The 15038-nt window shown below is 40.1% G+C and overlaps 1 protein-coding gene across 1 annotated transcript in view; it reads left to right on the top strand.

Annotated features, from left to right (window-relative positions):
- The window catches only part of EPS8L2 (EPS8 like 2), a 125912-nt gene that overhangs the window by 45433 nt on the left and 65441 nt on the right, over positions 1–15038 (top strand). Inside the window, exons 2-3 of the mRNA XM_048486736.1 lie at positions 4977–5040; positions 5768–5823. Of these exons, the coding sequence (XP_048342693.1) occupies positions 4997–5040; positions 5768–5823 (100 nt within the window). The 5' untranslated portion in view covers positions 4977–4996. The remainder of the gene's footprint in view (positions 1–4976; positions 5041–5767; positions 5824–15038) is intronic.

A 15038-nucleotide genomic window follows, 5' to 3' on the forward strand; every position in this document is an offset into this window, starting at 1 on the left:
GAACCGGGTTTGATTCCCCGCTCTGCCGCTTGAGCTGTGGAGGCTTACCTGGGGAATTTGGATTAGCTTGTGCACTCCAACACACGCCAGCTGGGTGATCTTGGGCTAGTCACAGCTCTACGGAGCTCTCTCAGCCCTACCTACCTCACAGGGTGTTTGTTGTGAGGGGGGGGGGCGGGAAAGGAGTTTGTAAGCCCCTTTGAGTCTCCTGCAGGAGAGAAAGGGGGGATATAAATCCAACTCTTCTTCTTCTTCTTCTTCTTCTTCTTCTTCTTCTTCTTCTTCTTCTTCTTCTTCTTCTTCTTCTTCTTCTTCTTCTTCTTTTTCTTCAAATAGTAGTTGCCCTGCACTGTTTTGAGAGCTAACTTCACTGCAAGGGATTCCTGCTGCTTACATGGAAAAGCCTGCATAGTATTCTGGTTTCTTCTCATACTGTAAGAGCAGAAAATAATGTTTTTGTACTCTTGACTTTTTCATATAGCATATGTATCTCATAGATGATCCTACCGTGCAGATCAAAAAGTCCTGGAATGACCTAGGGCTGGTGTAGATATTTTTGCATACCTGGGGGAAATGGTAGTATGGGCTGGGAGGAGATTTAAAGAGACAGATGGGATTAAATAAAATACAAGACAACTTAAAAATACCAAGTACCATTTTGGCTGCCATATAAGATTGCCCAGTCAACTGAAAATATCAGCTAAGATACTGCGAGGAAGTCTCTCATAATACCGTATATACTCATGTATAAGTCGAACTTTTCAGCACATTTTTAATGCTGAAAAAGCTCCCCTCGACTTATATGCGGGTCATTAAAAATTTTTTGTGTTTTTGCTTTGCTGACCAGCAGGGGGCGCAGTTTTTATGCTGGCAACACCAAAATTTCAGGGTACCCTCAGAAGACACTCCTGATGATACCAGCCAAGTTTGATAAAGTTTGGTTCAGGGGGTCCAAAGTTATGGACCCCCAAAGGAGGTGCCCCCATTCCCCATTGTTTTCAATGGGAGCTATTAGTAGATGGGGCTACCCTTTTGAGGGTCCATAACTTTGGGCCCTCTGAACCAAACTTCACCAAACCTGGCTGGTCTCATCAGGAGAGCCTCTTTATGATACCAGCCAGGTTTGGTGAAGTTTGGGTCAGGGGATCCAAAGTTATTGATTCCCAAAGGGGTGCCCCATCCCCCATTGGTTACAATGGAAGCTAATAGTAGATTTTCCATTTCTGATAATATCCCTCTTAAAATCTAAGTTGGGTTACATTTGGACATACAGATGATGATGAGGAATCCAGTTTTGAAGGATTTTAACTCTTGTGTTTTAGCTTGGTTGCTGATTGAGCTAAGGTTTTTGTACTTTTAAAGTTATTGTTGATGCCATATTGTTCTTGTTGACCCTCTTTTCCACTTACAGAGCTAATTTACTGTTTTTCTTTGAAATAAATATTCAAAAACATTTAACCTACTGATGCCTCAATTAATGTAATTTTATTGGTATCTATTTTTATTTTGGAAATTTACCAGTAGCTGCTGCATTTCCCACCCTCGACTTATACGCGAGTCAATACGTTTTCCCAGCTTTTCGTGGTAAAATTAAGTGCCTCGACTTATATGCGGGTTGACTTATACACGAGTATATACGGTATTTGGTTCTTTCAACAGTTTTATGTTTTGTTTTGTTTTATTTGGAGCTGAGGGGGGCTGGAAGTAGGAGTCAGGGATAAGAGAAGGAAGGAAATGAGGAAATGACTTTGGGGGTGGTAAAGGGAGGCCACAATGCCACTCACTGACAACTGACAAAGTAGGTATTCTCTAAATATAGAAGTTACAGTTAATCTAAAAAGTGTCTCTGAATTTTTCCAAATCATTTACAAGAGATGAATTTTATCCATGGAAGTTATGTGGGAAAATCAGTACGTGACTCAGTATGTCTGATCATACATAATATATACAAGGTGTACATGCAGACATGCAGCATTTGGAAGCTGCTACCAGTCAAGAGTTTCAGTATATACATGCAGAGTGAAACATGCATGATACAAGCATCAGCCATGACAGTCTACAAATAGACTTTATTCTGCTTCCACTGTGGAAGAGAGTTTAGTATAGGAAATCCACAGTTTGTGTCTTTTGAAAAATAATTTTCTAAATTTTTGACAAACAATACACATACATTTTTTCTGTTGCAAGCTTTACATGACTCTTGCCATTTACAATTTCCCAGCTATTACAATTTATACCTATTAAATCTTTCAATGTATTCACAAGTTTAGGAAACTTTTTTTTACTCTTCATTTTGATAATCTGAAAGCATGTGTCTATTATATATTCTTACTCGTACCCACTAATCATGTTATTTACAAGTTTCTAATTCTATAGTTTACTTCTTTTATCCTAAATTTATGTAAGTTAATAATACATTCCATTTATTTTGAAATTCTGTAATTGGTCTATTATGTACTAAAGGCATTAATTTCACCATTATTGCATATTTGTTAATTTACTTATCCATTCATTCAAATCAGGAATTTTGTCAGCTTTCCACTGCAAGGCATATGCAGTACCACTCTAGCAGCAGTCACAATGTATTTAAATAATTCATTGTACCTTTTGGTATGTTGCTTGGCAACATATTTACAGCTCAATCCAGATGGGGGAAGGGTGGGGGAATGCATATAGGGAGTAGAGTAGGGCTGCACCAATGCATTTGCCCCCTCCACTGGTGCAAAGGCTCCTCTACCGGTGGAGGGAACAAAGGAATGGGTGGGCAGCCACCCCTCAGCTCCCATTATATCTATTCCCAAATATCTGATTGGGCTTTTTTGTAATTGCACATCTGGTATCTTCTTTATTTCCTCTTTCTCTACTTTTGCCATATTCAATAGTCTTTTGTCACATTTAACTTAGTCTTGTTATTCAGTTTATATCCAGGATAAGTTCCAAATCTCCTCCTTGTAGCTAATATCTCCATTGCCAATATAAACAATAACGGGGATAACGGGCAACCTTATTGAGTTCCTTTCATCATTAACAATTTGTGTCTTAAGTTTAGCACAATTTGACAGCTGAGAGTCCTTTATTGTAAAAAAATGCCCCATACAGTTTATTGTCATAATTCTCAAGTTAGGTGAATTGCCAGGTGAAATGATGTGGAGAAAATGATAGAAACATCAGGTAAAAGATAATTAATTTGCCATGTCCTATTATGTTGCTAACCCTTAATCTTGAAGCAGCCTCTCTTTCTATTGAAATGTGGAGAATCTGACCATACCCATGAGCCATGCAAAGGCACAACGCCAAGAAATGTTCAAAGTGAATGCAAGAGGCACATATGCTTCATGATTGACAATACTATTAACTATAAGTCTTAATTTAACTAAGCATCACATTGAAGATCCAAATGTTGAAAAGCTTTAGTGGGAGAAAAGGAATTCAGCTCAGGGTTCTGACGATGAATGACATGGAAGGTTCATCAGTCTGCCATTTTTCTCATCGAAAGTAAGGGGAACTGGGCTGCACTTAGTCCCTTTAGAGGAGAAAGATACAGAAAACCCTGCCAAGGCTAATTGCAGCAGAGAATAATGTTTTGATCTGGGAAATAGCACTGAGGCAAGCAGTAGACTTCTCCTTGCCCAGTACTGTATCCAAAACGTCTGGAAAAATAACCAAGTATGGCCTCTAGAGCCAGTCAGTTTAGTTTAGCAGTTTTGTCTTGGGCCATAACAAAGCATGATGACAGAATAGGAATTGAGAATAACAATATAGATCTTATCCGGGAGTAGGTAAAGAAGCATATGTACAAAAGAACTCCACAGAGTGACAACAACCCAGCAGCAAGATGCTCAGCAGCAGTCATCATGATTATTATCAACAATATATGTATGAGTCAAAATATCGCTGATATTGTTTCACATATTCAGGGCATTGTACAAAACATCTCCATATTACTCCTAGTCAGGAAAAAAAACCCCTCATTTTTATCTGCTGAAACAGTACTTATACTGGTGCCAGAATTGTTCCAGAAACCTATTCTGAGCACTGCCGTAAATGAGTGGTAATTCATGTAGTGGGAAATATCTTTCAGGTACTGTCTTCTCCCCATAATCATGCAGCAGGTGTTTTGAGGGCATGCTCTGGAATCTAGTAAGCTTGAGGTTCTTTCAAAGTCAAACTTACTTGAGAGGATCTTGCCAAACTAACAGCCCCATACAGATTGGTCGGGCAGGGATGGCTGCCCACTCTAGCACCACCCTGCCTTCTACAAAGGGTTTCCCCACAGTGCAGGAAGCCAAAAAAGAACAACAACAACGAAAAGCCAACAAAAATCCCCATAGGCAATGATGGAGATACACCACAAAAAATGTCGCGTATCTTCGAGACGACCTCTATCAGCACACAGGGGCTGAGTGGACAGTGGAAGCCAACTAAGTTCGGCTGCACCCCCTGGCCTGTCCCTGGAATATCAGTGCAGCATTTTGGGCTGGTGGGCCTAGGGAAAGATGGCAGCTTCTGGGTTAAGAACTGCAGAGCCACGCAGTAACCAGCTGCTCATGTAAGTCACCCCTTCTCCAGTGCATTTGCCCCTTGCGCCGGTGGGGTGGGCACCCATGCCAGCGCAGGGCTGCACCAGCTCCAGAGGTGGATCTGCCCCCAGATTGGATTGCCTGTATCTCTCCCCCCCCACACACCCCACTGCTGCCTTTGAAACTGTTTGATTATACTATCTACTTCTATCCCTTCTACGATGGTTTGATCTTGAATCACTGTTGGGCCCAGATACCTAGAGAAAATGGAAAGTGCTACAGGAGGGTAAAGTCTCAAAGGCCAATTACATCTGCTGGCTCAATTACTGGCATGGTCAGTCAAGTAAAAAATAATACCGAAGCTGGCAAAGAATCAAGTAAGCAAATGAATCAGATGAAACAAACCTTAAACCTTGTACATCCTCTCAACAATTAACCTGTTCCTATCTTTTACAGGTGGATGTCTTGAAAGCAGAATGAGCCAGAAAGGGTCTGCAAGCAGCCATCCTGGCTCTGCAAAGTAAGAACCACAATTCTACTCCCACCACCATTTTATTTTTTGTCTCATTTTTCCCTGAAGGAATTGTTCTATGCCTTCCTAGAAATTACAATTTTTCAGAGGCCAGGAGGTACAGCTGGTGCTGTCCATACTACCACTTATTCACAGCTGTGTACAGATAATCATTCCTGATATGCCCATATGAGAAGTTGATAGCATTGCTGTGCAAGGGACAAAAGAAGGGGTGAATTTAGTGAATAAAGAGAAGGAAAAGTTTTTGGAGATTGGTGTTTGTAGACTCAAAGGCTTTCTATCTCAGATGTAAATACTTGTTATATGTTTGGATCACTTTGTCTAAACAGAAGGATGATTGGCAAACAAGGGAGAGCTAGCTAGAACTGTGGCTTTGAAATATATTAGGAATGTTATTTGAACACATTCTCCCTTACCTGGACCCATGAGAAAAAGGGGATTCAGGGTCATTCAAATAACTGTAGGATCTTCTGGTTCAGCTGTTAATGTATGATAGGACGGGTAGAAGGAAATGCACAAGCCCAAGATCTATTCTTGATCTCACAGTGAAGAGAAACAGAGGGTTATGACCCAGAATCCTCATAGGTCTCTGAAAGTTTATTGATTACACCGCCTCTTAAAATGTGTATGTTAGTGCTATTGAAATAAACTCTGAAATACATGTTAAAGGCTTGGCTTGTTTTTGAATGTTTCTTTTTGCTCTCTCTTTCTGCAGTGGCAGCATGAGCAAAGCAGATGGAGCTGCCAAAATGAGTGCAAAAGATTTGTACGGTAAGTCCAAAACACAATAAAGTGAAAACAAAATATAGAATACTAGATTCATTTTTTTTATTTAGGAAAAGAAGAAGCATAACTCAAATATTACAAAAATATGGAGCCAAGGGTTACTGGCACTTTAAATACTAGAGTTGCCAATCATCGGGTGGTAACTGGAGATTTCCTGTGATTACAACTGATCTTTAGGTGACAGAAATCAGTTCTCCTGGAGAAAATGGTCACTTTGGAAGGTAGACTCTATGGCATTATACCCCATTGAAACCCCTTCCATCCCCAACTCCACCCCAAAAATCTTCCGGTATTCCCAAACTGGGAACTCTACATACCACTGCAGTTCACCTTTATAATGTCTTTGAACTTAGCAAGTAAATTAACCATTTGTCTACTGTCAGTTAGTACACTTCAACTGGAGTGTAATAGATTTTGTAAAGTTACCTGAACTGTAACCACCTTCATATTCTTGCTGGTCTGAATCTTCATCATAGAGCTGTGTTCTATACCTTCTAGAAATCTCTGCAGACGTTTGTTGTCTTTGGGGTAGGCCCATGCACTTGGCACTTTCCATTAGGAACTGTATCTTGTTCTTTGTCGTACTCTGTTAAGAACACATTTCAAGATGACATCATGTTCTTTCTTTTCCTTGATGGAATAAATCATGTCATCTGCAAAGATATGAACACGTGATGTTGCCAAAACATTTGTGATTCTTCTGATGGAATATTACTGATTGGATGCCAAAAGGAAGGCTGTTAAAATTATATTTGCCTCATAGGGTATTAAAGATGTACATGTATAGGGTAATTCAAAATGATCAAATTTCCTTTTGTGTAAAGTAGGCTACTGACCCAAGCAATGGGCTTTGTCACCTTTGTGATGAAACCCTGAACTTCCAAATTCTGAATTGGGGCCTTTAATTTTTTCCAGTACAGAGTAAAGTATCTTCCAGCAACCCTGAATATCTGGGAGTATTGCTATATTCAAATAAATATAGTGCACAACAGGAAATTGATCTAGTCCTTCAAAAACATCTGCATAGTGTTTGAAAACTACTTTTCTCAGTACACATTCTATGGGGCGCACTATATGGACTCACACTGAAGTACTTCCAGAGTGATGCATGCATCTCTTCTGCGCAATAAAGGATCATCATTTTCAGTTATCCAGAAGGTCAGTTCAGCTTGTTTGGGGCATGCTGTATAGTATCCTAGAAGAACCCTTTTTGTTTGATTCAGGGACTATCAAAAACAACCAGCATAAACTGCATCAGAATATGGCACACTTGATCTTTCAGGGTTTTAGTACTGCAACTGCAGTGGTGTTTTCTTCTGCTCCAGTTTAAAAGAGACTAGAAAGCCTGCTACCCTGTTTTCCCGAAAATAAGACATCCCCTGAGAATAAGACGTAGTGGAGGTTTTACTGAATTGCTAAATATAAAGCATTCCCCGAAAGTAAGTCGTAGCAAAGTTTTTGTTTGGAAGAATGCCCGTTGAACAGAACACCAGAGCGTGCAGTTCTGGAGCGGAAAAATAAGACATCCCCTGAAAATAAGACATAGCACATATTTGGGAGCAAAAATTAATATAAGACACTGTCTTATTTTCGGGGAAACACTGTACTAAAACTGTGCTATGCCATGTATTAATATTATCACTGTCCCCGGACAGCTGTTATTTGGGTATCTGCTTCTGTTATGCAAACATTCAGTTTGTTCCAGGATGAGTGCAGATTTTTCTAAACATTTTTCCCTGAAGATTGTAGTCAGTGATGTTGAACACAATCCTGTCCCTTAGCGTAAAGTCCTGAGTTGGGCCAAACTCGCAAATGCTGGGGTGACAGTAATTCTATAATTTTCAGACTATTGTTTATCTTCTTCATTCTTTGTGACTGCTAGGTCCAGTTTTCATTTTTGTTCCAACTGAGTCCAGTTTTCCTCTAAAGTCTCCCCTAAATTGTTGTTTAATTGAGCTCTCTGACTTGACAGTGGAAGAGTTCACGAAACTGGCTGAAGCAAGAACAAAGAAAGAATCTGGTTAAAAAGCAACTAGACAGAATATGATGCAATGCAATCGGCTGGCTGTATTAATAAAGCTACTTGTATACCCTTGGACACTGAGGGCTTATTGCCTATTGGACAGTCCATTGGTGACTGGCTATGAGCAGAAGGTGAATTGTTCTGTGGCTGCATTTCTGCCCAAGTGTATGAGCTCCTTATGTTTCCCCTTTATGGATACCTCTTTCTGGTTGAGGCCCGGTGGCGTAGAGCAATCACCTTAGCTAGGTGTAATGCCCTGCCTTCTTCCTTTAGCCTTGGACGCCACCTTGGAATCCCACATAAAGAAAGGAAATGTCCGTGTGACATGGGTTCTGTGGAAACAGTATCTCATATGCTGTTGAATTGTCCGTTTTATGAGATAGGTAGGAAGAAGCACATAATCCCCTTCCTGCATGGAAGTGAAGGCATTATAGATAAACAGAAGGTTATATATCTTTTAAACAGCCACAACTACAAGCTGTTGGAAGCGGTGGCTAAATTTTTAAATGGTGTTATTTTAACTCGTCAGAAGTTGTAAAGTTGTAAAGGCTGTTGTTGCCTTGCTAGGTTGATCTTGAACAATTTGTATGCCATTAAAGGTATTCGAAATCGAAATCGATACCTCTTTCTTTACCAGTTTACTGGTTTCTCTACCATTTTGCTAATTTCAAATCTATGTATTTAGAGCAGGGGTCCCCAAACTTTTTAAACAGGGGGCCAGTTCACTGTCCCTCAGACTGTTGGAGGGCCGGACTAAAAAAAACTATGAACAAATTCCTATGCACAAATGATTGTAAAATGTTTGATTTCACCTTTCAGCTTTTCTGTCATGGTCTATTTTTAGAACAGTGACCAAAGTATGTCAAGTACAGGGTGGGCTCCAAATATTGTTGGGGATGCTGTGGAATACCTTCCCCTGTAAAAAAGAGCAGAACTTTCCCAATGAAGCATTCCATCTAACCCAGGATCAGGTATCTTCCTGGGTTCTTTCCTCCCTAGCAGCCAGCGAGCGATTCGCCAACCTGGCTGGTAACTAATGGGAGTGAGGCGGAACAGAAAGCCTGAGAGCAACACATGGAGTAACTGAGAGGGAAGGGCGGAGCAGGCATTGCCACGTGTAAGGTTTCCAACTCTGGGTCAGAAAATTCATGGAGATTTGGGGGTGCCATCATGTAATTGCAATCAACAGCCGTTGGGGCCAGTTCCTCCTCTCCCTCGAGCCTCCACTGCACATGAATGGAGCCATCGCCGCCATGCCTGGCGGGCCGGATAAATGCCTTCAGGGGGCCACATTTAGCCCCCGGGCCGTAGTTTGGGGACCCCTGATTTAGAGAGTGAGTGCTCCATCTCCATGTACAGTGGAACCTCGGTTTTCGTTGGTAATCGGTCCAAAAAGAATCGATGAAAACCGAAACCGATGAAAACCGAGGCAAACTTTTCCATAGGAATCAATGTAAATCCAATTAATCCATTCTAGGCACTCCAAAAAACATACCAAAAACACATTTTTGGTGAATAAACATAGTGTTTAATGCTGAAAACAGTAACAAACAATAACACTAAGACCAGCTTCAGAGCCAGTGGACCAATGTCGCACCAGAAAGCTGTCCAAAGAGGTCTGTTTCTGACACCTCTTTAAGATTTGTCTGAAATGGGGCAAGACATTGTCATTAAACAAGTTGCAGACATGGCCTGGAACAGCTTTGTCTGGGTGATTTTTCTCCACAAACCCCTGCACCTTACTGCAAATCGATGAAAACCAAGGCAAATCAATGAAAACCGAGACAAATTTTTCACTGAAAAAATCAATGAAAACTGAAATCGATGAAAACCAAAGGTAATGAAATCTGAGGTTCCACTGTATCTGAATTTCCTCTTGATTGTCTCAGATTAATGGTCTATAATTCTGTTATGTATCCTTAATGATGTGAAAAGCAGGACAAATGGGTGATCAGAGATAAAATATCTTGCTTATCCAGTTCATCAGAAGAAGAAGAATCTATTTTCTGAGCTGAAATCAGGTTTTACAACTACACAGAATTTTAATTGCTCAGGCAGAGGTCACATAGTTTTTGTGTCCTTAGTGTGATTTATTACTTTTAATGTTCATAGTAAGAACCATTATTGGTTAGTTGCTGACACCTGTATTTTAAAACAAATAAATCTGTGCAAATGTAAATTGCAAATAATACGATCCATCTATTCATTTAAAATATACCTTTCTACCCAATGGGGGTCAAGGCAGCAAATATAACCCAATGGGGGTCAAGGCAGCAAATTTACCCAATGGGGGTCAAGGCAGCAAATTTAACATACAGTTTAAAATATAAATTCAATTGAAAACACATCAACAAATAATACCAACTATGCAGGCAATTTTGCTATGGATTTGCTTTATTCTCCAGTGCTAAAAATACTGCAGAGATACACTGAAACTGTTCATTTTTATAATAAACCTAAGTACTGGCAGAGATGGATACGTGAAGAGTGTTAGACAGTCAGAGGAAATTGGTGCGCATGGACCAGATGGTATTCACATCAAGCAATCTGAAAGAATTGCTATGGTGTACTATCTGGATTGGAAAGTAGCTAGTTCAATGCCAAGATTAAATAAGATTCTTCAGGTAGTGCCAGTAGAGTTATTACTAGCCTGCAATTTACTAGGAAAAATAGTTCTCCCTGTTGCTGATATACCTTAGAAGGGGGTGAAATGGGGGTGTACTGTCATGCTGGACTTTTAGGAACTTTTCACCTTGCATTTTTAAATCTGTTTGACATAGCTAATTCAATCTGCCTAAAACAGGTTTATATAATGGTAGGTATCTTGCTCATGTTATGTGAAGTCTTGAGCACATAGATGGTAAAATACTAGCTAAAGATATTCCTAGAAAACTAGAAAACAAGGGTTTTTCGTTTTGTTTTGTCTGTTTACCTCATTTCATTTCTTCAGAATGGTGATGTGAGGAGAAATGCTCTACTGGCTGTAAAATGTACAGAGTTGTATGGTTAAAAAAATGGGGTTGATATAAACATTGAACAAAATGGAAAGATGCAAAGTCCTCTGAGAACTTGGAAATGTAAGCTGTAAACTGTGTTTGGTCATCATTGCTAGATCAGTTTTCCTCCTGATTTCATATAAAGCTTGTGTCCCATCTTCTAGTATTATCTGATATAGCACTGTGGCTGAATGTGAGCAGAATGTCAGAAAGTCCCCATTCAGGTCTTGACTTTGCCACATTTTATGGATGGTCTGGGATACGTGATTTTCATCCAGGCTGTTTGAGCCCTTATTTAAAAACAGCTATTTACTGAGCCCCAGGCATTCCATCTACAATAAGGGGATAATAATACTTTACATGGTGATGGTAAAGATGATATAGATAATGTACTAAGAAGTGTTTTCAGCATTCTAAAGTATGTGTATTTTAATACTTTAACATAGGTACACTGTTTCTCACATATTGGAGACTTGGTGACACTGCATAGAATGGAAATATAATAACTTCTTATCTCTTCAGTATCTGCTCCCATAGTAGAAAGAAGAGTCAATGAATGACCCTTCATCTTAGTTGCATGAATGAATTAATTTCCTTTCCCCTAGCATAAATAATGCTTCTCTCCCATTGGGGTCATGAAGGTAGTGAATTCTCTTTGACAGTAAAACCTCAAGCATCTCCTGTGCTCAGCCCCGTATTCTAGAAGAGTTGCCAAAAGCACTTGCTGAAAGATCCATTGGCTTTACAGGTAAAACAGGTGGCTTTACAGGTACAGTGGGTGGCTATCAGGTTACTGCTCATTCAGTGTACAGCTGCCAGCTGAATAAATGTTAATGTGAACTATGAATAAATAAAGCCACTTCTCTGCTTACTGTCTTCTGTTCTGAACCAAGATGAAAGGACATTGGAGGGAAATCCATTATATTCTTGGCAAGCTCAAAAGAATGTCTGGAGAGGAAGTACTTCAGAATAATTAGTCATTTACACAACAAGCTGATTGCTGCCTTTTCTGTCACATTAGCAACAGGGCCCTTCTTTGACTGATGATAAATGTTTTGCAAAGCTTCGGAGACTAACACTGTACCTGTTGAGAGGTTTATACACTGAATCTTCACATCAATGTTCAGCTAAACAGAGCTATTTGTTTTAAAGTTTTTGAACCAAGGCTGATAGTATTACAAAAAAATTTTGTATTCTAATGTCAGGCATCAGATAATCAGGAGGTTAAATTAGGAGGTTTAACCCACAAGATAGAAGGCCCCCAGGAAAGTTCTACTGGTGCCAGAGAGCCCTATTCAACAAAATTTGGCCCTCCAATCTCATGCAATGGGACAGTGTGATCTTCATATACATATGACTGCTCTTTTGTTTGAATAGAACAATACATTCATTTTCCAGCTTCAGTATGCACAAACATTTACCCTCAACATTTTGGATTTTTAATCACAGGAACCAAAGCTGAAAAATATGAAGAATGGCAATATCATGATCAAAAATACCATGCTTTGTGCAATCTCCCTTTAATCTCATGACTGAACAGAGCTAGACTAGATAAATATGGGAAAGGGGAAGAACCCGACAACTCAAAGCATGGGTAGGATGATTTTTAAAAGTTCTCACAGATGGAGGAATCAAAATTATTAAATCTGAACTTGGTGGTATCAAGGGTTTAAAATTTGATATTTTAATCTTTCTTTGTCAAAATTTAACATTCACAGTTTGTTTGGGAATGTATATGAAGTCCATCACTCCTTGAACCTTTTCAGATGGCCGAATTCTACATGATTCCCACTAAGTAGTGAGTGACATGAGAAGTCAGTTTGGGTCTAACGCAGAGGTGGGATCCAGCCGGTTCTCACAGGTTCCCGAGAGTAGGCTACTAATTATTTGTATGTGCCAAGAGGGGGTTACTAATTGGTGATTTTGCCACATGATTTTTGCCTTAGTTATGCCCCTCCTCCTCCTCAGCAGTATCGCGCAGAACTTGAAGCAGTCTAGCAGGAGGTGCACCGGCATGCATGGCAGCCTGCGTGCATTCGTTTTCCACCCAAGGACTGATGCAGCGGCTGCATCCTTGTCACAGCCCCGCCCAGGAATGCCCCGTCCCCAGAATGCCTGGCCATGCCCCCGTTGTGCCCCGCCCAGCCCCATTGGCGCTACGCCACTGTTTGAATCCCACCACCATGGGAACCTGTTACTAAAATTTTTGGATCCCACCACTGGACATGAAAGGCTTGCCCATGTGACTGGCCTAGGTGGCTCTGAGCTATGCTGTGACTTGCCTTTCTGGATTGGGAGCAGCATGTGACAGAACTGATAACCTCTACCTGTCCTTAACAGTCTTTGCACAGATGTGATCGGTAGATAAACTGCTGGCAGAGAAACTGTTTCTCCTCCCACCTCTCCCTGTTATAATGTGCAGGGAATAACTGACTCCCTTTTTGTTGCTGGTTAATTAACCATCTTCAAAATGATACAAAATAAAGAAAACTTGGGACATGAAGTCTGCCTCATAAATAGATCTAACTTTTGTATTATTACAAATAATACACAATTTTGTATTATCATCAAGAATTTTTATGCTATATAATTGTGCTTTTTATAAGCATGGGACACTTTTGTTGCTGGGGTAAGCACAAGTCACCTTAACCGGTTCTGTTACTGCAGGATTTAACTTTTCACTGCTCATGTTATTTGGAAATTATAAAAACATGTCCATGACAGAACAGCTCAAATAGGTTGGAGTGATATGCTGTGAAAGTTCCCCTTTCACACACTGGTAGGCTGGAAGGGAAAAAGTAAGCAGTTGCAGCCCAGAATGTAAGTGTGGCAACCTATGTGCGGGCTTACATTTTCATGGGCCTTCAAACTGAGGGGAAAGGCCATCAACAGGGAAGTATTTATGTTCTGGGAATGCAAATCCCTATATTTGCTTCTGTTACTCTTAAAACTTGGTCTTCACTGTTCAAATGAGGTTTGATATGTTTGTTGATTCAAATGGGCATTTGGATGTGAATGATAAATCACTATTTTATAGTAAATGTTCCTGAAAGCATACTTTCCCCCCTTTTTTGCCCTTGAGGCTATAACAGAAGCAAGACGTGTCACAATGCTCATAGCCAAAGCTGCCCAATTTGAAATTGACGCCATGCTCTAACAGTGCCTGAGTACCTTACTTGTGACAAACACACTGGCTGATGGAACATTTGGTTGAGAAGTGACTAATTGCAAGGCAAGATCACTTGACACAAGAAACTGTATGTAATCCAAGAAAGGTTTTAGTGTTGTAACAGTACACTGTAGGCTAGTGTGGGGCACAGTCATTCCCACGTGCTTGTCCAATATCAAAACAGATGCTCTCTGAACTCTTCACATCTTCTGGTGCTTTTCTGAGTTATGAGCCATCTAGACTGATTTGGGGGCATATTACAAAACCATCTATCAATCACCTGCAATCCAGGCTGCAGCAAGCATACTATAGTGAGCTGCTGGCAGACTAATACCTTCAGACGTTTATAGCCTCTGCTTGGTTCAGTAGAATCTGCTTCCAAGTGAGTATGCTTAAAGTAGGCTTTGTGTCCAACCAGAAAGTAGGTGTTCCTGTTGAAGTGAATGGCAATGATCAATCCATTCATTTACAGCATTCTGCCAGTAATTTCATTATCTCAGTGACTTAGGAAAGGACTCTGAATTTGTCATTTTAATGCCCCTTCAAGTATATTTATCTGATAGGGATCCTGCATTTATGGGGTTCCTGTCTACAAACAAGCAGCTTTCATTACTATACTGGATTGATCTGTTTGTAAGACTGTATGATTTGCTGTCATCTATGTATACATGAGTGAATGTATAAGATTAAAAGCCATTATTTAGAAAAATTAAACCAGAAGCCTTGGCACTTTAAAGATTAACAAACATTGTTGCATATGGTTTTGTGAGTCAGAGCTTGTCATTATATGTAATTACTACTTATTTTAGAATGTGGTGTTTTCTCCCATTCCCTCCCCTTTAGTACCAGTTTCAGGGGAGGCTATTGCGGGCTATGGCTCAATATTAAATCATCTACATGACACACAGAAAGTCCCAGGTTCAATCCTTGGTATCTCCAATTAAAAGTACCAGGCAGTAGATGATGTGGAAGATCTGTACCTAAGACCTCGAAGACTTGCTGCGAATCTCAG

Source organism: Sphaerodactylus townsendi, linkage group LG02, assembly GCF_021028975.2.
Source record: "Sphaerodactylus townsendi isolate TG3544 linkage group LG02, MPM_Stown_v2.3, whole genome shotgun sequence".
Taxonomy (NCBI): domain Eukaryota; kingdom Metazoa; phylum Chordata; class Lepidosauria; order Squamata; family Sphaerodactylidae; genus Sphaerodactylus; species Sphaerodactylus townsendi.